Source organism: Mustela nivalis, assembly GCF_964662115.1.
Source record: "Mustela nivalis genome assembly, chromosome: 8".
In the NCBI taxonomy this organism is placed as follows: domain Eukaryota; kingdom Metazoa; phylum Chordata; class Mammalia; order Carnivora; family Mustelidae; genus Mustela; species Mustela nivalis.
In genome coordinates, this window is record NC_139027.1 from 134,080,030 (window position 1) to 134,102,560 (window position 22,531).

General features: G+C 52.0%; 1 protein-coding gene and 1 long non-coding RNA gene across 11 annotated transcripts in view; one reads left to right on the plus strand and one right to left on the minus strand.

Annotated features, from left to right (window-relative positions):
• The window catches only part of NFATC2 (nuclear factor of activated T cells 2), a 155,998-nt gene that overhangs the window by 60,565 nt on the left and 72,902 nt on the right, over positions 1-22,531 (minus strand). For all 10 annotated transcript variants that reach the window (XM_082744943.1, XM_082744944.1, XM_082744946.1 and 7 more), the window contains exons 4-6: positions 16,471-16,673; positions 15,288-15,460; positions 424-564 (exon numbers count right to left, since the gene is read on the minus strand). In XM_082744943.1, the coding sequence (XP_082601069.1) occupies positions 424-564; positions 15,288-15,460; positions 16,471-16,673 (517 nt within the window). The remainder of the gene's footprint in view (positions 1-423; positions 565-15,287; positions 15,461-16,470; positions 16,674-22,531) is intronic.
• Positions 728-13,734, plus strand: LOC309871689. The gene is made up of 4 exons (XR_014315439.1): positions 728-841; positions 8,589-8,683; positions 12,543-12,598; positions 13,560-13,734. It is a non-coding gene; the product is annotated as an uncharacterized lncRNA (long non-coding RNA).

A 22,531-nucleotide genomic window follows, 5' to 3' on the forward strand; every position in this document is an offset into this window, starting at 1 on the left:
GGAGGTAACGTGCCTACGGTCACAGAACAAGCCAGGGGCAAACTCGGCATCTGCACCCACGAGGTCCAGGGCCAGGACGAACTTACTCGCCATGTTGAATGGCCCCCCCTTTGGATAATAGTAAAAAGTTGTAAAGTTTTGCCTATGTTAAAAAAATAGTTGAAAAAAAAAAATATGGGAGTTTGGGGTGGGGGTTCAACCTCATCATCCAATGGAACACCCAGGACCAGTGAGGACACATGGTCTACCATCTAGCATGGTCGATCCCCCCACCGGGAACCGTAGCGACGTCTCGAGCTGAGAAGACTAGAAAGCCCTGCCCAGCAGAACCAATCCCCTCAGGCGATGCTGTTTGCAAGAAAAGAAGACGGTGCTTTGATCTGGTGCTGGCGCACAGCGGAAGAGCTCAAAAAGCCCCCTGACCTGTGGTCTTCTCAGTAAACACGACTTTGGATTCGGCCGTGAAGTTCTGTCCGGTGAGGATCATCTGTTGGCCCCCGTAAACCAGGCAGCTGTCCATGTCCTGTCTCTCCACCATTGGCAGCTCGTGGGCGGATCGCTGGGCTGAGGGCCAGAGAAAGAGAAGTCACTGGGACGGCAGGAGAAGTCCGCTCAACAGAGGCTTTCTGCTTTCACGGCCACCAAACACGCTCTGCACCCCCCCCCCCACTTTGTCACCTGTTGTCATGGCAAACATGGAACCATTGGCCCCAGCAACTGCGGGCTCTGGAAGTGCCATGTTCCTGCGAAAGGGCCCTCCATCACTTGGGCTAGCTTGCTTTGAACCACACGGGGTTTTTTTGTGAATCAAGGGATAGATGCCTGTTCACCTTATAGGAAGGTAAGGTGAATGAGATTTGATCTTTATTTCATAAAAGGGAAAGTCAACTTTTCCATAAGAGAGTCCCTTTGCCGGAGCGTACTCTCTCCTCATGCACTTGAGGTCAACAAATGCTTGAATGGATCATATGTGCTAAATGCTAAGGCCCAGTTCCTGCAGGGTTTAGACATACTTGCTCGGGAATTCACTGGGAATCCTAAACTGGGTCTGTGAAACAGCATGACGTTGTCCCATCACCTCTCTGACCTCACTTTCTAGGACCCCCCCACCCCCACCCCACTGCCTCAGTTGTGTTCCAGCCAGTCTTCTAGAATGCTCTCAAACTCTCTCAAACATACCCAGCATACTCCGATCTGCGAGCGCTTGCATTTCCTAGTCCCCCTCTCTGGAAAGTTCTTCCTGCTTACCTGGGTGGCTCCGTTTCTCACTTCTTGTAGGTTTCTCCTCCGACATCCCCTTCTCTGAGATGTCTCCTTACCCCGTACCCCTCTAACCTCCCGCCTTGAGGTTTAAAACAGCAGTCCCTGCTCTCTCTCTCTCTCTCTCTCTCTCTCTCTTTTCTTCTCTCCCCTTTATCTTGCATTATTAGTTCACCTGTCTTTCAAAATCTCTCTCTACTAGAATTTAAGCCCAGGAGGGAGCTTTGGGTACTGCTGTAAGCCGGGGACCAGGAACGGTGCCTTGGACTTAGTAGGGGGTACTCAGGATAGACGGACTGATGGTAGGATTGATAGAAGGAGGCAGATACGGATACATCTCAATATATCTTTTTTTTTTTTAAGATTTTATTTTTTATTTGACAGACAGAGATCACAAGTAGGCAGAGAGGCAGGCAGGCAGAGAGAGGGGGAAAGCAGGCTCCCCGCTAAGCAGAGAGCCTGATGTGGGGCTCGATCCTGGGATCATGACCTGAGCCAAAGGCAGAGGCTTTAACCCACTGAGCCACCCAGGCACCCCCTCAATATATCTTCATACATACAAGCACATACCTATCAATCTCTCTGCATACACCTATATCCTCACCTGTGTCTATGATGAATGAAAGACAGAGAAACAGGACAGGCTTATGCTAAGCATGGGGCTATGATGATATACTTGAATGCTCCCAGCAACTTTTAGAGGAAGGAAGCATTAAAATTATTCACATTTGCCTAGGGAGAAAACTCCGGCTAAGCGAAGTCAGGTGACCCCTGAGCCAAGGGTGTGTGGTGGGACTTAGATCTGAATCCTTCTGGCTTGTCCAACTCCAGAGCCCCACCCCTTGGTCACTCTATCTAGACCCTGATTTTTCTGGAGGGCTGGCTGCGGGAAAGAATGGAGACGCTCTCCAGCCACCCTTCCTAGGCAGGGGGACAGGCATGTCCCTGTCAGCAAGAGCAACCCGTGGGCTCAGGCCTCGCCTTAGCAGCGTGGGCTGCAGAGGCCGGCCCTCCCCTTGTGAGTCAGCCCAAGCTCCTGGCATTCCTCCCAAGCCTGAGAACTGGGCCGAGGGCCAGGCCTTTCCGTGCCAGGGGCCCGAGGACCTCCCCATCCGGGAGCTGTGGCAGGCAGCAGCCGCGTGAGGCTGGAGGCTCGAAGCGAACCCTTCCCTGCCGGCCGGGCCGCACCTCCAGGCAGCCGAGCACCCCCTCCATCTCACCTGAAACTGTCTCCTTCAGGAGCAACCACGCCCTTGGCAACGTTTCGGGAGTCTGTTGTGGACCAGCCGGATGCTCCCGGCCACTTCACCTTGAAAGTGCAACCCAATGACTCATGGTGATCCCTGGCTGGTTTCACCGCCGGCCAGGCTCAGCCCAGGGACCAGCCAGCCAGTGCTGTTCCAAGGGGCTGCCAGTTAAGAGTACATATGAAAAAGGCCTCACTGCAGAAGCTGCTAATTTCTCCCACATGGGCCGGGTTATTAATCCCTTCTTTCAATAGAAGAGTTTTGTATGACTTCCTAATTGAGCTGCCACAAATGGAGATTTATTAGCAGTGAAAACAGCAGTTGCATTGCCTGGAAAAGCAGGTCCTGACTTTTAAGATCTGCCTTTGATGAGTCTGGGGGACCGCTGGGGGCTTCTGGCCCCAGGCATGGGTGGGGAGGCGGCAAGAGCCGTCCCTCCCATTCTGCAGGTGGAAAGCCTGAGTCATCACTACTGGGCAAGCCAGCCATGGGCTCTCGGCCAGCCAGGCCGGGGACCAGCTGTGGCCGTGACTCTCGGCGCTGGGTGGGAGACTGGCCCCGACAGCTGGTCTGTGAATCACTGTGCATTGCTGTGAACCCGGCGGGCTCCTTCCCAGAGCAGCTTCACGGTGTCCCCCTGCAAAGCCTCGGCAGTTTCAAGCCACCACCTTTTTCTTCCTCGGCTGCATTTGCATTTCCCACCCCTTCTCCTCATCCGCAGGAAAACATTCTTTTTTTAAACAATAGTTTAAAGAGAGAGAACAAGGGTCCAGCCCAGCTAACTGTACTTTCTCTGTTCCCCAGAGCTGGGAGCACCAGCACCCCGGGGAGCTTATCAGAAAGACAGAGCCTCGGACGCCCCCCTCCCCAGACCCAGGAAACCCAAGCTGTGGTGCAACAAGGAAAGGGGAATCCACGTGGTTATTATCCACTAGCGAGTCTGAGAGGCGCTCCTGGCCCTGACGGCACATGAGAATGGGACCGGAAACTTACAGAACACTGACACCCAGGCCCTAACCCTAGAGCAGGGGCTCTCAGCCTGGGCGCTCCTGATGCGGGTGCCATCAGTGTGAAGATCAGCAGCAGCCCTGGTCTCCCCCACACTGGCTGCCAGCCGCACCCCTCCCCTGTGGACAACCAGCACTGTCCCTAGTCATAAAACTGGATGGCCCTGGGGAGGAGGGGGCCAAAATTGTCCCTGGTTGAGAACACTGTTCTACACATTCTGACTTCAATGCTCCGAGGGGACCCCAGCAGAGATTTTTTTTTTTTTCATTTTTTTAAATGACCTCTAAGAATTCCAGTGGGTCCCACCAGGTATGATCTGCCAGAGACCATCAATGGTAGGATAACGCAGGACCTGGGAGCCAGAGGAGAGTCCCTGGTTCACTGCTGCTTGGGCTCTGGGGTCAGAAAGACACGATTTCTAAGTCTTGTGTCGGCCACCTCCCTGCTGTGTGACCCTAAGCAAGTCACTTCACCTCTCTGGATCACAGATGCCTCCTCGGGAAAATGCTGTCTGCTCCTGCCCTCGTAGGTCTGGTACCAACATCTTGGGAGAACATACTGCATGTAAACGCGGGCTCAGGCAGTACAGAGTTGGCGAAATAGCAGATACCGATCACCCAGACATCCACCGACGCCCGGACGGACCCGTAGAGAAACACGATTCAGAGAAACACGATTCAGCCGCGAGAAGGAACGAAGCATGCTACGGGCCACACCGTGGAGGAACCTTGAACACGTGATATTAAACGCAAGGCCAGACACCAAGGGACAGCTCTTCTGGGACCCGCAGATACAAACCGCTCGGACCAGGGCAAATCCGCCGAGACGGAACACAGACAGGTGGTCGCCAAGGGCCAGGGAGTACAGGGCTCCTTTCCTGGGGGGTGGGGGCGGACAAGCTCTGGAACTAGAGGGTGGTGGTGGCACACCACAAGTGTCCTCTGTGCCATGGATTTATACCCGTTCAAGCGGGTCAAGCGGCGCAGTCTGTTATGTGTATTTTATCACAATAAGAAAAGTGTCTTATGTAAGACAAAAGCACTGAGGCAGCGCAGGGCCCACGGTAACTGTTCGAGAAATGACTCTTTCTCACTGTCGACTTTCAAAATGCCACGCTTTCTTGCTTAACCCTTTCCAAAACATTTTCTCATTTGTTCTCTTTTTTAACCCTTCAGGGACAGCCCTACTGGAGCACAGACCAAGACACTTAATGTCTCTTAGGCCAGAGAGCAACAGACACCCAGCTCCGGCGCCCTCGAGGGGCAGCCCCGCACAGGTCACACCCTGGTCCTAGCTCGGGGGGTCCTCGCGTGGGGGTCCTCTAAGCTTGGCTCCCCCTCTGGGCATCGTGACTGTTCACAGACCCACCTCACGGGCTGTTCCAAGACTCCCATAAGAGAACCCACAGGAAAGGTATGTGGCTCAGTCAATTCCAGCCAGCAAGGCTACGGATACGAGACCCTGTAGTAGAGTCTCCAGCCGTTTCCATGTGCCAGGCGCAGGCTAAGCATGGCTGCCTCAGACGCTGCATTTCACCCAGCCTGCGCCCCCCGTGTCCACCTGCCGATGCACGCTACTGAGCGGGTCACTGTTGCTCTTGGTGGATCCCGACCCAGAAACTGGATTGCTCAACCTCGTCTGGCGGAGTTGCTCAAGAGAAGGCTCCCGGGTCCCCTGCCGCTGGGCCCCCTGGTTGGAGGAGGCGCCTGATAATCATACAGGTGCTCAAACCACACCCTCCATCCCCGGCACCCAGACCGCCTCGAATTTGCAATGGTAACAACCCTTCCAGGCGACTTGTTACACACATCTGTTTGAGCGCCAACTCTGACACTTACAGAGGCCACCTGAGGACGAGGGGACCTTCTCCAGGGGATCCCCCAGCATCCTCAGAGAGCCCCGAGGTAAAGCAAACAAATCCAATTAGCCTCTGAAAGAGGAACTGAAGAGAGGCAAACAGCAACCAGAATTACCCTCCTGGGGTCCACTTCCTCCTCTCTCTCTCTGATGCAACCTCTCACACCGATGGCTGCTAATTGGACCATCCAAGACCTGCGAGAGGGCTCACAGGAAGCGCAGGTGTGCACACCAACCCCCATCAGTCCCCACTGACTCTCAATGGGCCTCTCAACCACTAGAAATTCCGGACCATCCAAACCATCCGCCTTGCACTGTTCTCCCCAAACCAAGAGCCGCCATGTCAAAGCCATCCTGAGGGCTGGGCTCTCCCTGTGGGTGAAGTCGAGAACGTTCTGCTCCAGCGCAAGCTTCTAGGTGGCCCCACCAAGAAACCCCCAGGCTTCCCTCCTGCCCCCAGATCCCGGCAGGTCATAAAGGGGTTCAGGGCTCCTGGGTTTTATGGGCTCTGAATCAACAGGGCACTGCTGGTTTTAACCAGTTCGGGTGTTTGCTTTTCTGCGAAGGTGGCTGGTGGGGAGCAGAGCAGGCAGCGGCTGGGGGAGATTCACACCAGCTCAGGCTGGTGCGGGTCTTGCCTGCGTCAGCCTGGAAACGGGACGTTACTGCTCGCCTGTCTACAATCCACCCGTCATCAGGGTATGTGGCCAAGAATTACGATCTACCCGAAAAACCTCAAGAGACAGGCAGGAGAGGCTGGTCCGGGCAATCTGATTCTGCAGAGTGGCTGGATTCGGCTAATAATAGCAAGTAATTACAGCTGACAGAGAGTGCCTTGGATTCTAAGCACTTTACACGCATGTATTTGTTGATACCATAAAACACACATGAGGAGGCAATTTAGGGTTGTGGATAAAAGGATGCTGCCACGTCAGTGCTGGAGCCTAAAGCCCAGCTTGGTGGCTTCCGAGCTTTGGGACCTGGGGCAAGTCACTTCTCTCTGTCTCCCCTTTTCTCATCTATAAAATGAAAATAATCATAGTACCAACCCCATAGGGCTATTTGCAAATTAAATGTATCAGTGCGTGGGAAGCGTGTAGCATTTTGACAGGCTCACTGAACCTGAGTTACATTTATTTTTACTGCTGAGCTTCAAGGGACCACTAAGCAAGAATCATTCCCATTTTGTAGCTGGGAGCACTGGGTCTCCCAGGGGAGAAGGGGTATGCCTGAGAGCTCACAGCTAAATAAGGCAGACAGACAGACCATGGGAAAGCCACCAGCCAGCCTAGGCAAGAGGGGACAGCGGGAGGGGGGGAAGGGAGGGGCCCCCATCAGTCTCATTCCGGCCCAAGCACTGGCCACCCCTGGCCGCAGTGCACCAGCTGCTGTCCACCCTTCTTGTCTCTACAGCAGGCTGCCGTCCTTGGCTGTGAGCCCAGCCCAGCTCAGAATACAGTGCTGACGCAGGACTCGCCTGAGACCGGCCCCTTAGGTCCCTCAGCCCCTGCCGTGACGATTCTGGGGTCTTCCCTGGGAAGTGGGAGGCGGGACAGCAAATCTCCCTGAGTGTGGGGTTCAACTCTGCGCGAGACCTGTCGGCACTCACCCCGTGGGAGTGAGGTGTCGAGTGCACAGACCCGTGGGGCCTCTCAATGGCACACACGACCATCTTCTCACTCCGGACCTCGGGCGGCCTCAGCTTTCCCATATGGAATACGGAGCAGTAACGTAGTTCCCTGCAGGGCTGGTGGGTTTCATCTCCCCGAACTCACAAAGCAGGAGGGCCACGGTGGACGCTATGACCTCTCCTTGCTCAGAAAATCACGCTCCCATTCCAAAGTGCTAAGAGGCGGCCCCATCAGATGATTCCCTCCCTGAGGGCCACATGACCCTCCATCTGACTGCCGGATGAGCTTTCTGATCGCTGCGGGCCTCAGCCAGCCTGCACGGACAGAAGGACACAGGTGTCACCCCCGGCTCGGCCCCTCGCCTTGCCAGGCACAGCTGCAGCAAATCACAAAATGCTTCCACACTTCCGCCCACGAGAAAAGCAACTCCAAGAGGACAGCATTTCACGCCTCCAACGCTCACTGGCACTGGTCAATGTTTCTGAATGAATGGATGGAGCAAGTCTTTCGGGTGAGCCTAGCGAGGCCATGAGGAGGCTGGAAACAAGTTAATACACGTGAGAGCCGTGGGCACATGGCAGACTTTGAATCAGGGCGGTTTTGCCTTCCCTGCCCTTGCGTGACTAGCTACGTGAGGGGCCATAACCTTCCATCAGATAACCACAGGGATCAGCAGGGTAGCCTCCCAATCTTGGCCCCCTTCCCACTAAACCTGGCCACCTGACACTACTCGCCACCCGGCCCACGCACTCCATAGGCCAGAAAACCACCCAGGTCCCTTCTCAGCAGCAGGGGGTGCTGCTTGGTGCCCACTCCCCAAACCCGTGTTTGTTAAACTCCCACACCTGTCTGCTGCTGCCTCGGCTGTGGTCTCTTGGCAGCGACAGAGTGGCAGGCAGAGGTGTATGCAAAGCTGCTGTGCAAAGCCACGGGAAGGGTGGCCAACCAGCAAGTGTGGGGCATACCACGGGAGAGGCACTCGGTTATCCTGCTGGGGTTTCACCTGGCACCTACTGTAGGACACACACACACACGCACTTAACCCCCAAGAAATAGGTATGGCTACCATCCCCATTTTACAGATGAGAAAACTGAGGCATGGAGTGTTAAGGAACTTCCTGTGACTACCTAGCCACTAAGGAGCAGAGGCAGGCTTCAAACCCAGGCCCAGACCTCATCACTGCCCGAAACTGCTTCCCCCCATCCTATACATTTCTGGTGTTTCTAAAATGTGGTTTCTTGGTCCTTGCTTAAAAGTCTCCCTGGGCAGCAGGGGCTGAAAAAGGCCTGGCCTAGCCACCTTCTGTCCGATGCTCAAATTCCCTCCCAGATTTACGGCTATAGCAGCTCGGGAATAATCTACTGCCGTGGGTAGCTGGGCACCCACAGGCCTCTGAAGGTTGCTGAGCTGGTCTCCTGGGTATGTGAGAGGATGCCAGTTTTGGGGTTCTGGCCTAAATTAATCTGTCACCCATGCTGTCATTCCATGTCCAGCATGATGTGAATGTCATCTCTGGTTTGGCCCCCTACTAGTTGTGTGACCATAGGCAATTTATTCAGCTTCTCTGTGTTTCTGTTTTCCCAGCTGTGAAATGGGAACAGATACTGAGTACTGAGTTCCCCGTGTTTTTGATGATTCAGCAGCAACATGGAAAGTGCTGGACTCACAGCAGGTGTCTGGTAATTGTTCCTCTTCCTTTACCTCTTCCCTGCCAAGTCCCTGTTGTCGCTTTTTAAGTATTTATGAACATCTACGTGTACCAAACAAGTTTGAAAATACAGATCCCATCATGTTAGTCCCCTACTTGGACCTCAAGGCTTCCCACTTCACTTGGAATAAAATCTGAGACCCCAGCTTCATCTCCAGAGCCGCTCCTGACCTCTAGTCACTCCATACAGCCTCCCCAGCTGCCCTTCTGTTCCCTGAAGACCTGGAACTTATCCTGCCCCAGGGCCCTTGCACTTACTGTATTCTTCAGCTGGGCCATGCTCCCCCACCACTCAGGCCCAGCTTAATGTGTCACCTCTTCCAAGAGGGTCTCCCCTGATCGGGCATACCCAAGTGTGCTGGTCCCCACCCCTAAGTCACCAACACATCGTCCTTGTTATTTCCATCACCACACTTAGCTGTTTGAAATGATGGTTTTCATTACTTGTTTATTGTTGGATTCCCTGCTAGAGTGTGTCTTCCACAAGGGCCAAGACTTTCTTTCGATCACTGTTTTATCCCTAGTGCCTAGAACAGTGTATCATGCACTCCAAACATATTTCTAAGTGGTAAAATCCACATTAAGAAGCCCATATGAATTAGGTGGGTCCTCTCGGCTTCTGGCAGAAGCAGGTGGACACGTTAAGCATCTTTGCTTTCTGAAGCAAATGAGGGAATATGCCAGGCTGGTCCCACTGATTCTAAGGACATTCACGAGGCAATCCTGCGCGATCACCCATCTCCCAAGCCAGACCTAGGGGGGTGAGGGGGAGCAGCGAAGGCCTACTGAAGAGGGAAGGAACACAGTTGGGTGTTCCAAGCTCTTGCTTGCAGAAAAGGGCATATAAAACAAGCAGACTTCCAGACGGTGAATGATGGACCCCGACCCTACCTCACACCATACAAAAAATTAGCCTGAGATGGAGTGTATCCCTAGACCTAAAAGCCATAATCAAAAAGCTTCCAGAAGAAAACACAAGAGAGTATCTTTGTTCCCTCCAGACAGGTAGAGGGATTTGTTGGGGGGGCTGCAAAGAGCACTAACCCCAAAGGAAAAGAAAATGGTAAATCAGGACTTCATCAAAATTTATCAATGCCCGTGAGAAGACACAAATAAAAAAATAAATAGGCAAACCACGGACTGGGGCAAATATTCATAGTACATACATCTGACAAAAGACTCCTATCCGAAACAATTGCTATCCAAACAATTGGTGCATATTAACAACAAAAGTCTGAGATTTTTGCCAATAAAAAAATGGGCAAAAGCTTTGAATGGACACTTCATCAAAGAAGACACAGAAACAGCCCAGAGGCACACCACCGGCACTCAGCACCCTGAGTCATTAAGGAAATGCAAATTGTGCCCAAGGGGGTAGACTTCAGGCTCCCCGGAATTATAAAATGATTTAGGAAACACTTAAATTGGAACACATCCTTTCCCCATGAAGGGGTAATTCCACTTCTAGACATCCACCTGGGAGAAGTTGGAAGCACTTGTCCACAAAAGACCCAGAACGAGAAGGTTCATGGCAGCCTTCTCCACAGCACCCGAACCTGCCAACAAGCCCAGCATCCATCAATGGAAAATAATCGTTAGAGTCTCACAACTGAATAGTGCTCGGCGAGAAAAAGGATACACTATCGAGTTGTGCCATAAGCGCAACGGATCTCAAAATCACGGTGCCGAGCAGAAGCGGCCAGCCCCAGGAGCCCACGCTGCAGAATTCCATCAAGTCAGTACCAGAACCGGCAAAGCCAATCTACGGTGACGGGAATCAGAAGAGAGGTGGCCTGGGTGTGTGGGAGTGGGGAGGAGGCGCTGGCAGGCGGGGAACGAGGGCCCTTCCAGGAGGCAAGGAAATGTCCTGTGTCCCGTTTTGAGTCGTGGTCCCACAGGTGCTGGGAATTGTCAGAAATCATTCAGCGGAAGACGTGCGGTTGTGTAACTGATTGTATCTTCACTAGACCTCGGGGACACCCAGTTACGTCACGAAAAGGGAGAGACTGGAAAGAGCCTTGTGAGAAAATCCACCTGCCGCTCCCCGTCATACACCCGCCCCCCCAGGTCCTGCGAAAAGAGCAGAGCGAACGTCCATTCTGCGCTGGGAGTGGGCAGGACTTGGTGGAAAACCGGTTTTGGTGTTTTCTGAAACTCTATGAACAGAGACAGGCCCCTCTGCAGGGCAGGAAGTGAACTCACGGGCAGGTTCTCAAGGGAGAAGACCTCTGCACCCGGGGACAGTCCCCCCCACCCCACCTACCTCCTCATGGCCTTTCTCTCCCGCCGGGCAGCTTGGAGATGCTTGTTTTCACTATTTTTTTTTTTTTTTAAACAACCATTCTAGAGATAGTTGCTCTGTGGCAGGCCCTGGCTGACACCCTCTGGTTTCTGTCCTTACCGGAGAGAGAATGACAAGTGAATTGGGTTGTCAGCACACAGCGGAGGCCCCGGTACCCTGTGGGGTCAGGGCAAGAGACTTCCTTGAGGGGCCATGTGAACGGCAGCCTCGGGCGAGGAAGGGGCCCAGGGACTGGAGGGTGGGAGGAATGGAGGGGGCGAGGTCGGGAGGGCTCCAAGCTTCGCAGCACAGCAGAATCACCAGGCGACCTCGGAAATGTGTCCACGCACAGACCCCACCCCTGACCGACAGACTCGCCGTCTCTGGGGTGGGACTCGGGCCTCATCCTGTCTTTGAAGAACTCCCCGGGTGATTCCAACAGGCAGCCAAGTTTGAGAACCTGTGTTCTGGATGGAGGGGACAGCAAGGGCAAAAGCCAAGAGAGAGACGTCCCAGAAAGATGCCCGGTGGATTTGGGGACCAAGGAGCAGAGACGTATGTGAAGTCAAGAAACGCAGCGGAGGAGGCGTCCTGGGCTGACCGGAGCGCCCGCCGGCTAGAACTCCGCAGCCAGCCAGAAGCTCACACCTGACTAGATATGGAAATATGGTCTTTGAAGGTGCAAGCAAGCTCAGGATAGAGAGCAGATCAGGCAGGATCAGCGTGGGCCCCCACCCCAATGACCGTGTCCTTGGATGAGACCGAGGAGAGCGTCTCATGAGAAGGCGGCAGAGACTGGAGTGATGCCCCCACGAGCCGAGGCGTGCAAGACCACTGGCCAGCACCTGCAGCCAGTGGAAGAGGGGTCTGGAACATCCCCCCGTAGAGCCTCCAGAAGGAACCACCTGGCTGAGCCCTGGATTCTGGGCTCTGGCCTCTTGAACCATGAGACAACAGATGTTTGTCATTCTGAGGCTCCCCGTCGGGGGCACCCAGTCCGTGCTCACCTTGGGAAAGTCCTACAAGATGGACCCAGGGGTGCAACCACCCCGAGAAAGTCACACTGGTGCTGAGAACACAGAGGAGCCTCGAGGAAAGGAGAGCTGTCCCATGGCAAGGCTCTGGAGGAGGAAAGGCACCGCAGCTGCATGTGGGTGTGTGGTTGGGGAAGACAGGGGTGTGCCCTCCTGCCCTTGGCTGTGTTCCCTATTCCCGGAGGAGCGGGAGTCGTGGCTGTCGGTTGTCATCTGCAGTGCGAAGGGAGTGGCGGCACCACCCGGAACCGGCAGGACCGGGGAAGCTGCAAGGTCAGCTCGGCTGACAGTCAAGGGAGGGAACTGGAAGCACCTCCTTGGCCATATGGAAGGCTCTGGTGGGAAGGGGGAAGTAGCGTGGAGTGCCCGTCTCCGCAAAGGGGAGCTCTGACCTCTTGCGAGCTGACCTGTGAAGGAATGTGAGCAGTGGACGGTTCTAGCAAATTAGTCCACTTTCCAAAGAGTGGCCTCCAGTAATCTGCTCAAGTTGTTTGATTTTTTTTTTTTTTCACTAGAATCTGAGAACGTACCCTTGACCTCCAAGATGGTATAGAAGCAGCACGTCCAAAGTGTAAGTAAACGAGCCTTGCAAATAAGTAGCAGTCCACTGAGTGCTTTTCCTGCCAACTCACCCTCCCCATGGGGTCCATCCTAAGTCAACCCGTCAACAAACACTTACTGGACACATACTGTGTCTGCATCGGCCACAGACTAAGTGTCAATAAATAGTTACTGAATATCTCTGTAGGAACCCTAGAGTAAGGCCATTCGTCAATAAGTATGTACAGAACCATCAGGTAGTGGTCAAAGAAGGGAATAAAAATGACAGAGGATTCTGGGTGAGAGAGAGAGACCAACTGGTGGTTCAGTGTGGTATTGCAAGGAACCATGGTGTTCTAGAAACCTCAAGAAGTTATTTCGCAGAAGTGGAAAGTTGGAGACTCCGGCTCTGCTGCCTACTGAGTAAAAATGAGTGAATCACTTTACCAAGAAAGTCTGTTTCCTTATCTGTCAAAAGGAGGTGGTTGAATCAGCCAAATACAGAAAAAAGCCTATGTCTGAGGTTCAAACAAGTTTGTAACACCCCAGAGATCTTGCTGGAGGTGCTCATGGTTCACTATGTGATCCTTAAAGGGGTGATCCTTAAAGTCTCAGATCAATAGGAGATACGCTGACACAGACACAGAGAGAAACAGGGTACTCTGGCATGTGCCTCTCCTGAGGCCACCTGCTCCCCACCTTGCTACAAACCACAGCCCCATCCTGTAGTGTGAGTCATTGCCAGAAAGAGGAGAGTTTATCTTCTCAAAATCCCCCAAATTACTGAGGAAGAGCCCGAGTTTCCTTCCCAAAAACATCTCGAGATGTTCAAAACCAACATCGGAGCAGGGCAGCCTCCGTGGCTAGCACTCAGGGGACAGGGGTGGGGTCTGCTGGGTAGGGGAGGGGAATTCCAATGTTTCTGAGATGATGTTTTTCAACACTTGTTTTCCTTTGTTGTCTGCTGTTGGGTCTTTCTCTTCTAACATCAGAGGATAGACTCACCACCACGTTCAGCCTGATCCACACACATCGTGACTCGTAAGGCTGGAAGAAATCATAGGGCTCCTTCATCTTTTTCCAAAGACCAACCAAGACCAAGTTCTGGCTTCTCTCCCAATGAGAGCCCAGGCTCTTTCCTCATTGGCTTTCAATCCTGAGGGTCAGGCTTCCTCAACCTTCTCTGCATAAAGATATTCATGCATTTGCTTTACTCATTAATGTCTGATTAAGATTATCTCTGATTAATCAAAGCCACATGAAGATTTCCTCTGATCCACACAGTATTTTGAACTTGCTGCTGTGTTTTTTTGTTTTGTTTTGGTTTGTCTTAGAAAGTCAGAGGATTTGGCCACCCCCAGCCTACAGGCCCACATGGAAATACTGGCTGGGGTGACAAAAAGGCAGTCTCTTTAGGTGGGGAACATGTCCTCCTGCTCCCTGGTCTCCACCACTCCCTACTGCCTCCCACCAAGCCACTCTACTCCTCCATGGGACCTCCCTGGCCTCCATAGACAACAGATTTTTGCGACACAGAATTATGGTAAAATGTCCAGTAGAAAGGAAAAAGATCCCTGAAACGCAATTGAATACAGAACATGACTGTAACAACATAAAAAATGCTCTCAGAAGAAACTAAAAAATATATAAACAGTTTCGATTTCTGCAACAATGTTTACTTTTTTCTCCTTCATGCTCTGACAAACCATTTGTGAACTCTCAAAGCCAGGGTAGACAATAAGCTTTGCCATGTCAAAAAGCAAAAAACCAACTACAAACCCTGCCTCAAGTACCTGGGAATGAGCTCAAAGCAGCTGTTTCTTTCAAAGCCTCGTGAGAACCGCGCCGGCTCCTGCTCGGGGCCCGTGCACATGGCAGGTCTTGGCCACCGCATACTGGATCATTCTAAGATTCCTCTGGATCTTTGTCTGGGCATCTTTCCCTGTCCACATCCCAGCTCTGCCGGCACAAATTAGCCAATCTCTCAGCTCCTGCCACCTCCCCCCCTACAAAATGGGCTTCATGGCACCAGCTATCACCAAAGACCAATGTGAAGATTCTACAAGCTTTTGAGTGCTGAGCACTCAGCACTGAGACCAGCAGAATCAACGCTCCAGAGGCGAGAGCCACTGGGATACTCTTCTAGTAGAAAGGAGAGGTGAACAGGTGCCTGGGTGGCTCAGTGGGTTAAAGCCTCTGCCTGCGGCTCAGCTCATGATCCCAGGGTCTTGGAATCGAGCCCCGCATCGGGCTCTCCGCTCAGCAGGGAGCCTGCTTCCTCCTCTCTCTCTGCCTCCCTCTCTGCCTATTTGTGATCTCTGTCAAATAAATAAATAAAATTCTAAAAAAAAAAAAAAGAAAAAGAAAAAAGGAGAGGCAAGGAAAGAAAGAGTACAGAGCGTACAGTAAACCCACTCCAACGGCATCTACCCTCTTTAAGACCAAAACATTTACGCATTTCAAATGTTCTGAACAAAGCGGTAGGCTACTCATTAGCTGTATTATTTTTTAATTTCCTGTGAGACCACGAAACCTTCCACCACCAGTAAATAGAAGCAGAGAGAAACTGCTACATGGGCTCTGTCTCTGGGCCCTTGGGTCCTCTCGGAGCCCCGATGAACCCTGCGAGTCCAGCGTCTTCTCGCTGGGCACCTTGCCACGGTCCAAAGGTCACATACGTACACTTTGCAGAGGCCGACCCTGCCCAAAGCCCAACTTACAGCACTCGATGGGGTTAGACGCCGTCTGCAGGGAGACGATCCTGCCGCTGGACTCTGGAATGTGCACGCGGAACACCAGGCGCACCCGGGTGTTCTTCCTGCCGATGTCCGTCTCGCCTTTGCGCAGCTCGATGTCGGCGTTCCGAAGCTTCAGGATCCCGGCACAATCAATGCTGCGGGGAGGTGGAAAATCCTGGTTAGAACTGAGCATCTCAGCGAAAACGGAAAGATCGCCCACAAGACCACCTTCCTCGGGTAACCGAAATCATTCCACCGCCAGCTACGGCGGTGGGGGGAGGGGGGAGGATCGCAATCCCTGGGAAACACTCCCACCAGGACCTGATGCCCAGCCGGAGGTCAGACGCGTGCAAAGTCAGGAGAGACACCCCCAGGGGAAATTACTTCTCTAGGGAGGTTTTCTCTTCATGCCAACTTTTCTACTCCCAAAGGTATCTAAAAAGCTCAAATATGCAATGGGAAAAATTGATTATAGACGGCTCAGTAGGTAAGAGGGATGTATCACAATAACTATCTGTAATTTGATAAATGTACTGTGGTCACCGAAGAACGCATTCTTGTTCTGAGGGAATGCACACTCACGCATCTAAAAGTTAAAAAAAAAAAAAAAAAGTCACTCTGCCTGCAGCTAAGTCTCAAACAGCTCAGGAAAGGGTAAAGAGGGAAGGGAGCAGTGACGCATGTGTGGGGCCTGTTCACCATCGGCAGACCTGAGTGAACAGCAGTCGGGAGTTCTTTGTAAGATTCTCGTGGCTTGGAAGTTTGAGATTATTTCCTAACATGGAGTTTGTTTTAATGCCAATCCATAGGTGCAACATCTCCCCAACTTTAGCTATCGGCCAATTGCTTGGTGAATTTTAACCTTCCTGCATCCTTATTTAATCATTTTCTTTATGCCAAATAAATGTTGAAATGTACATACATTAAGCCTCATCCCAAGTAACATAATCCACAGATGCGCTGGTATTCTTCCTCCTGACACCCATGACAAGGACTTAGGTAGAGAACTCTGAAAATAAAACTTTCTCAACAAATCTTGAAGGGTCCATCAGAGAGTGGGAACCACCATCCATGGTTCCTTCTGCCAACATCAGAGTCTCCTGTCCCAACTCCCTACCGCTCGCTTCCCCATAAAGACCCACCACCCTTGGGCCCCAGCCCTTACGTCGCCCTCATGTTGTTTTTTGGCTCGAGAGGGATCTCCAGGACTTTGGTGTTGCCCACGATCTTCTCGTAGCTGGTGGTAGTGACGGTTTTGCCTGTGATTCGGTGCACCTGGTAGAAGGCGTGGGGCTTAAGGATCCGCTCATCAGCTGTCCCAATGAAGATCTGAAGTCCCAGGGGCTTGTTTTCCATGTAGCCATGGAGCTGTGGGCGAGAACACAAAATCAAATTATTATAACACCTGTAGTACACAGGGCACTGGTGGGCGTCGTCCCACAAAAATCTGAGAAGATCCCAGGCGGCGGAAAGAGCACAGGATTGCTGTACCATCTGGAGGAATAGAGAACTGGAAGGGACCTTGACGTCCGGCCAGAAGGGCTGCTTCAGTAAAATACAGACATCCTCTCTAAAACGGAGTATTAAACAACCATGAGAAAGAATGTAGGAGATCAGAATTCCATTTACAAGGAAACAGCCAGAAACTGCCAGTGTTCAGTGTTGTCGGGAGGGGTATGGGGAGAGTGTCACATGGTGGTGAGGACAGAAAATAATCGGGAAAGATAAACCAGGGCTCTGGACACTGGTTGCCTGGGAAGATCAGAAGGAACTTACACTTTTTATATGAATAGATTCCAACTAACGTGTTATATTTTTTAATTAAAAAAAAGAAAGAAAGAAACAGCCAGGCAAAAGTACCATCATCTGAGTCCAAAGAAGATTAAAGACTGGAGAAAAATGTGTGCAACATAGAACAGGCAAAGGATTAGTACCTAGAATATATAAAGAATGCCTATAAAATTCCCAGCCATCCTATTTAAAATTGAGTCTTTCCCCCAGTGGGTAGGACGACCTCCTTCCTTCTTCTCTAGCTCCTTTTCCTTCTTTTTATTCCATCTAATATTATTATATATTTCCTCAATTCCTTTTGGTTACATCTTTCTTTCTTTCTTCTTCTTCTTTTTTTTTCTTTTTTTTTTTTTTTGCAAAAGAGAGTGTGGGTGTGGGTGGGTGTGTACAGATATGTGTGAGAGGGAGAGGAGGGGCAAGGGAAGGGGAAGAGAGAGGGAATCTTAAGCAGGTTCCATGCCCAGCATGGAGCCCAACATGGGGCTCGATCTCACAACCCCGAGATCACGACCTGAGCCAAAATCAAGAGTTGGGCACTTAACCAACTGAAATAACCAGGTGCCCCAGGTCTTTCTCCTACAATTAGACCATCACCTCTTTGAGGGCAGGCATGTCTATTTATTTTACTTGTCACAACATCCCTAGCCTAGAATACAGCTTGGTGCATTGTGGGCATGCTGGTACACGTATGCTGAATGCATTAACAAAATTATCCAACAGAAAAATACACAAGAGACATCAACAGGCAAGTCACAGAAAAACAAATGGCCACTGGCATGGAAAAGATGTTCAATCTGACTTATAAACAGTAAAATGCAAATTACATAAAGATAGGAAACCATTTTTCACCTGTTCGATTGCCATGCATGTTGGTATTTGATAAAATCACATGTTTTAGTGACTTCGGGCACAGAGGCATGCTCACACAGTTCACAAGAACATACCCTGGTAAACTGTTTTGTTCATTTTTTTTTTTTTAAGATTTTATTTATTTGTTTGACAGAGAGAGAGCGAGAGCGCACAAGTAGTCAGAGCAGCAGGCAGAGGGAGAGAGAGAAGCAGGCTCTCAGTCTAGCCTGGAACCTGATATGGGGCTCAATCCCAGGACCCTGGGATTATGACTTGAGCCACCCAGGCACCCCTGTTCATATTTTTTTAAAGATTTTATTTTTGAGTGATATATACCCAGCATGGGGCTGGAACTCTCAATCCCGAGATCGAGAGCTGCGTGCTCTACCAACCAAGTCAGCCAGGCGCCCCTTAAAGAGAATTGTATAGCAGCTATCAAAATTAAAAAATACATATTCCCTCCGACCTGGTAATTCCATTCCTCACTATGTGCCCTAAAAGAAATACTGTCCATTCAGGAAACATGCACACAAATATTCATTAAAACAAATAGAATAATAAACAATTACAGCAATAGGCTTCTGAGTGATGTGAAACGTCCAGGCTATGAAACACTACATCAATTCAAAAACAAACAAACAAGCAAGAAGTAGAGATCAATGAATTGACCCAGAAAGATCTAAGACTCACTACTGAAAGAGAAGACAACTTGCAGGAAAACACGTATTGCATGATACGACTCATTTTTTTTTTTAATGCTGGATGTTCGAGTTCTCTCCATGGATAGATACAAATACAACAGGAAAGGATGGAGAAGGGCGCACTCCACAGGGACCACAGCACGGTCATGTTGGAGGAGGAGATCAGGGTTAAGAAGGTGCTCACACGAGACTCCTCCCACTTGACTCACAATGAATGACGGATCCATGCCTAGACACTTGCGAGATGTAACACTGGTTTAATATCTATGAGAACAAAAGAGAGAGGACCAGGCTGAGACTCTGAAGACGGGGTCCTGTCTCGCCACTCCCCGGCTGAGAAACACTGTTCCTTCCCCCGCAAATTGCAAGGGGCTATGACAGGGGACAGCTCCCTCAATCCTACCCTTCTCTGCAAGTCTCCAGAACCGGGATCTCCAGCCAACTGCCGGAAAGCAAAGGCCCTCCGGCCACGGAGGATGACGCAGGGTCTGGAAGCTCCGCGGGCCGCCACCATCAGTACAAAAACTAAAGAAAAGGGAAAATCGAGTTTCTCAGACACACTGGCCACATTTCAAGTGCTCAGAAGCGACAGAGGGCGAGTGGCCGCTGTCACAGATAGCACAGACACAGAACACCTCCAACAGCAAATTCCATTAGACAGCCCGGGTCTGGAGAGATGCTGGTGTCTCGGCCCTTCCTGTGCGGAGCCAGGCAGGGAGGGAAGCTGAGCGAGGCGACACCTTTTTTTTAAAAACCTGCCTGGCTGACACCCACAGCATTTACATGTCTGGGACACACCCAAGAGACGCCCTGAGGCAAAGATGGAAATCCCAGTCAGAGCCGCTTATCTTTCTCCCCCAGGCGAAGTGAGGAACCAGGCCAGGCTCTCTTGCAAAAATCCAGGGGGGAAGGTCAGAGTCACGATACTGTTTTTGCCCGGTTGCTTTGCACGGGGACCCAAGATAATCAGAAGTCCGTCCCTCCCGTCCTGGAAGTCTGGCAGGTAGTAAACAGAGTTATCACACAGTGAAGAGAAAAGTAGGCCGGAGAGATAGTGAGCGGGGATGGTCTCAGGTTCCCTCCTCTGCCCCAGGACCAAGAGCAGAAATTGCAGCTGGGTATGCTCACGGTCAACAGCCAGGGGACACCTGAAGACGAAACTTGTCGCATCCCGACAGCTCGACCTGAATCCAATCATTTCTGCGTCTTCCCCTGCGGGCACACGCACCCCAACATCAGTGCCCCCTCGCTGGCCTCTTGCTGGCCTTCCACGAAAAAGCTCCCAATAACTTTTTTTTTTTTTTAAGTGCTAATGAGACTCAGACATGCCCCTGCTTACAACTCTCCCGAGACTTCCTGTGGCCTCAGACTTGGTCCCAGTGTCGCTGAGGCTTCCACCAGCCCAGCAGTTCACTTCTCCCTCCACCCCCATTAGGTCCCTGCCAAGACCAACCAGTCTTCTGTTCCCTGAGCCCACAGAGCTCTCTCCAACCGCAGGGCATTTGCACAGCCCCCCTCTCTGCCTAGAACGCTCTCCCACTGGTACATTTTGTTTTCAGATACCTTCAGGTCTTTCCCAACCACACCCAGGGCTGGAGCCAACTTTTTCGGCCTTGCAAGAGCCACTTGTTGAAGGTTTTAGAAATTTTAAGAGCCAGTTGGTGCCACTTTGGTAACTGGAAGTCAGCCACAGTGGGGATATTTATACCACAGAAATTGGCAAATGCTACACATTGGGGCTCTCCCCCGCCCCAAAGAATCAGACAATGCACATTCTCAAGCACACCCCGGGCATGGTGTCTTCATTACCATCTGAAATGTTCTTGCTTCGTTAGTTGTTTGCTTAGCACCTCTCCCTCCAGCCTGAACTTGAGGTCCAGGAACCTTGTTGACTTTGTTCCTCACGTATTGTGTTCACCGTCACAGACAACAACAACACCCCAGCAAAGCACATGCTTCCCATAGGTCCAGCACTGCGCCCCGGCTCCCTGCAGGACGGGCCCACCGAGGCTTGCAAAGGGCAGGGGACCCGTCCAGCTAACTTGACTAGGATAGGGCCCAGTTAGCAATGTGCAGCCAGGCTCTCGGGCCACCCTGCTCCCCCTAATGGACACAGGCTCTGTGACCTGGGGGGTCCTCAGCTGCTCTGGGCTCGAAGACTAAGGTCAGAAAGGCAGATCAGGTCCTCCAAGGAGACACAGGTCAGTGTTCCATTGCGAGATCCAGCATGTTCGTCCTGCTCCACGAGGGGTGGGGTCAGGGGGAGTAGGTAGGGGCAGGATGGACGGAACGACAGGCACCGGAAATCAACACAAGTAATAGTGCTGAGAGAGAGACCCACTCCTTGAAGAAGGACCCCTCTGCATTCCAAAGCAGCCCCCCAGGTAAGCCAAACTGGCCGCTGCCGGGTGAACAGACAGAGCCCACCTCCCCAAGGGGACGTCCCCTCTGCGTGGCAGAGGGAGGGGAGTGGGATGGTGGACAGAAGAAAGGGTTTCACTCTCGGTCAGACAGCTGGATTTCAGCCCTGGCTCTGCCGCTTAGAAGCTGTGACTCTGGAGCGGGGACTCCACCCTCCTGGGTTTCAAATGCTCCCGTGAAACGGGGGTGTCACCTCCCACTCCCCGGGGCTCTTTCAAAGGCTTTAATAAGACGCCTTTTGTGGGGCCCCAAAGGAGAGCTCCCAGTAAGTGCCGGTGAGCAGAGGCTTTTCCTTGTCATCTGAGGATGACGTGAATCAGAACACGAAGGTGATACTACAGAACTGAATGGAAAGGTGCAGAACGAGTGTGAAAGACTAGCAAAGTGAAAAACGACCTGAAACAGGCTTGTGGGAGGTAAACCCGGCACTAATTCCAGTCTTCTCTGTGGGCTGGCTGACAGCCACACCGTCATGGAGGGCTGGAAGGAGGCGGGGCCCAGCGAAGAAACCTCACCATTTTGCAAGAAAAGCAAAGAATACTTCCCCTCCACCCTCCCCGCCCCGGGAAGGTCGTAGAAGGGGCCCAGAGCCCTGACTGCGTGGCCTGCTCGCTCTGGAGAGCCTCGCCAGGCAGCTGGAGATTTGGTAAGGAGGGCATGGACCCATTTCCTTGATTCTCCAAAAGCCGAGTGATTTGGGTCTAATGAAAAGAAATTTGGGTCCCACGATGGCCTCATCGGCCACTGAGGTCCCCTGTGCCCTGTCATCCCCATTTTAGGGAGACTTTGGTCATGAGGCCTTCTTCTAGGATCCTCCAAAGGTAACGTCTCACCAGGGGCCTGGGGAAGCAGAGTCACCTTCCACCTCCGCAGATACACCTGCTGCCAACCTAGAGAAGTTCAAGGTCAGCTGGTCTCCCAGGCACAAGAGGGTCCGCTTCGGGCAGCCGAGGTGAGAGCAAAAGTTCTGCTGCTTGTCACTGGCCAGGCGGCTGACCGGGTTCCAGGACGAAGGGGGGTTTCTAGCGCACACTGAGGCTTGATACCCAAGTGGGCAGTGGCAGGCTGATTTAATCTGTGCGGCAGGACAGCAGGGTTTCTCCTTTTTTGGAGGAGAAAGCTGAGGCTCAGGAGGACCCCCAGCTTCGAAGCCCCCCAGCATGGAACCCCAAGGACGTGGCCTTTTTGGCTGCCTCGTGTCACCCCTGCCTTGGAAAAAGGCCACCTCTCCTGGCATCTAGAGGAGACATCTTAAGACAGGCAAGAGCATCCTGGCAGCTCGGCTAACAGAACCCAGAGGTGAACATGGTCTTCACGCCCTAGAGACCCAGGGTTTCACGGGACAGCTGAGCACCAGAAGCCCCATCCCCAGACTCAGGCTCCGCCCACTCGCCGTCTAACCGCGCTGATGTGCAGATAAAAGGATCATTGACCTTTGTTGGTATTAACTGTGTAATAAGACAA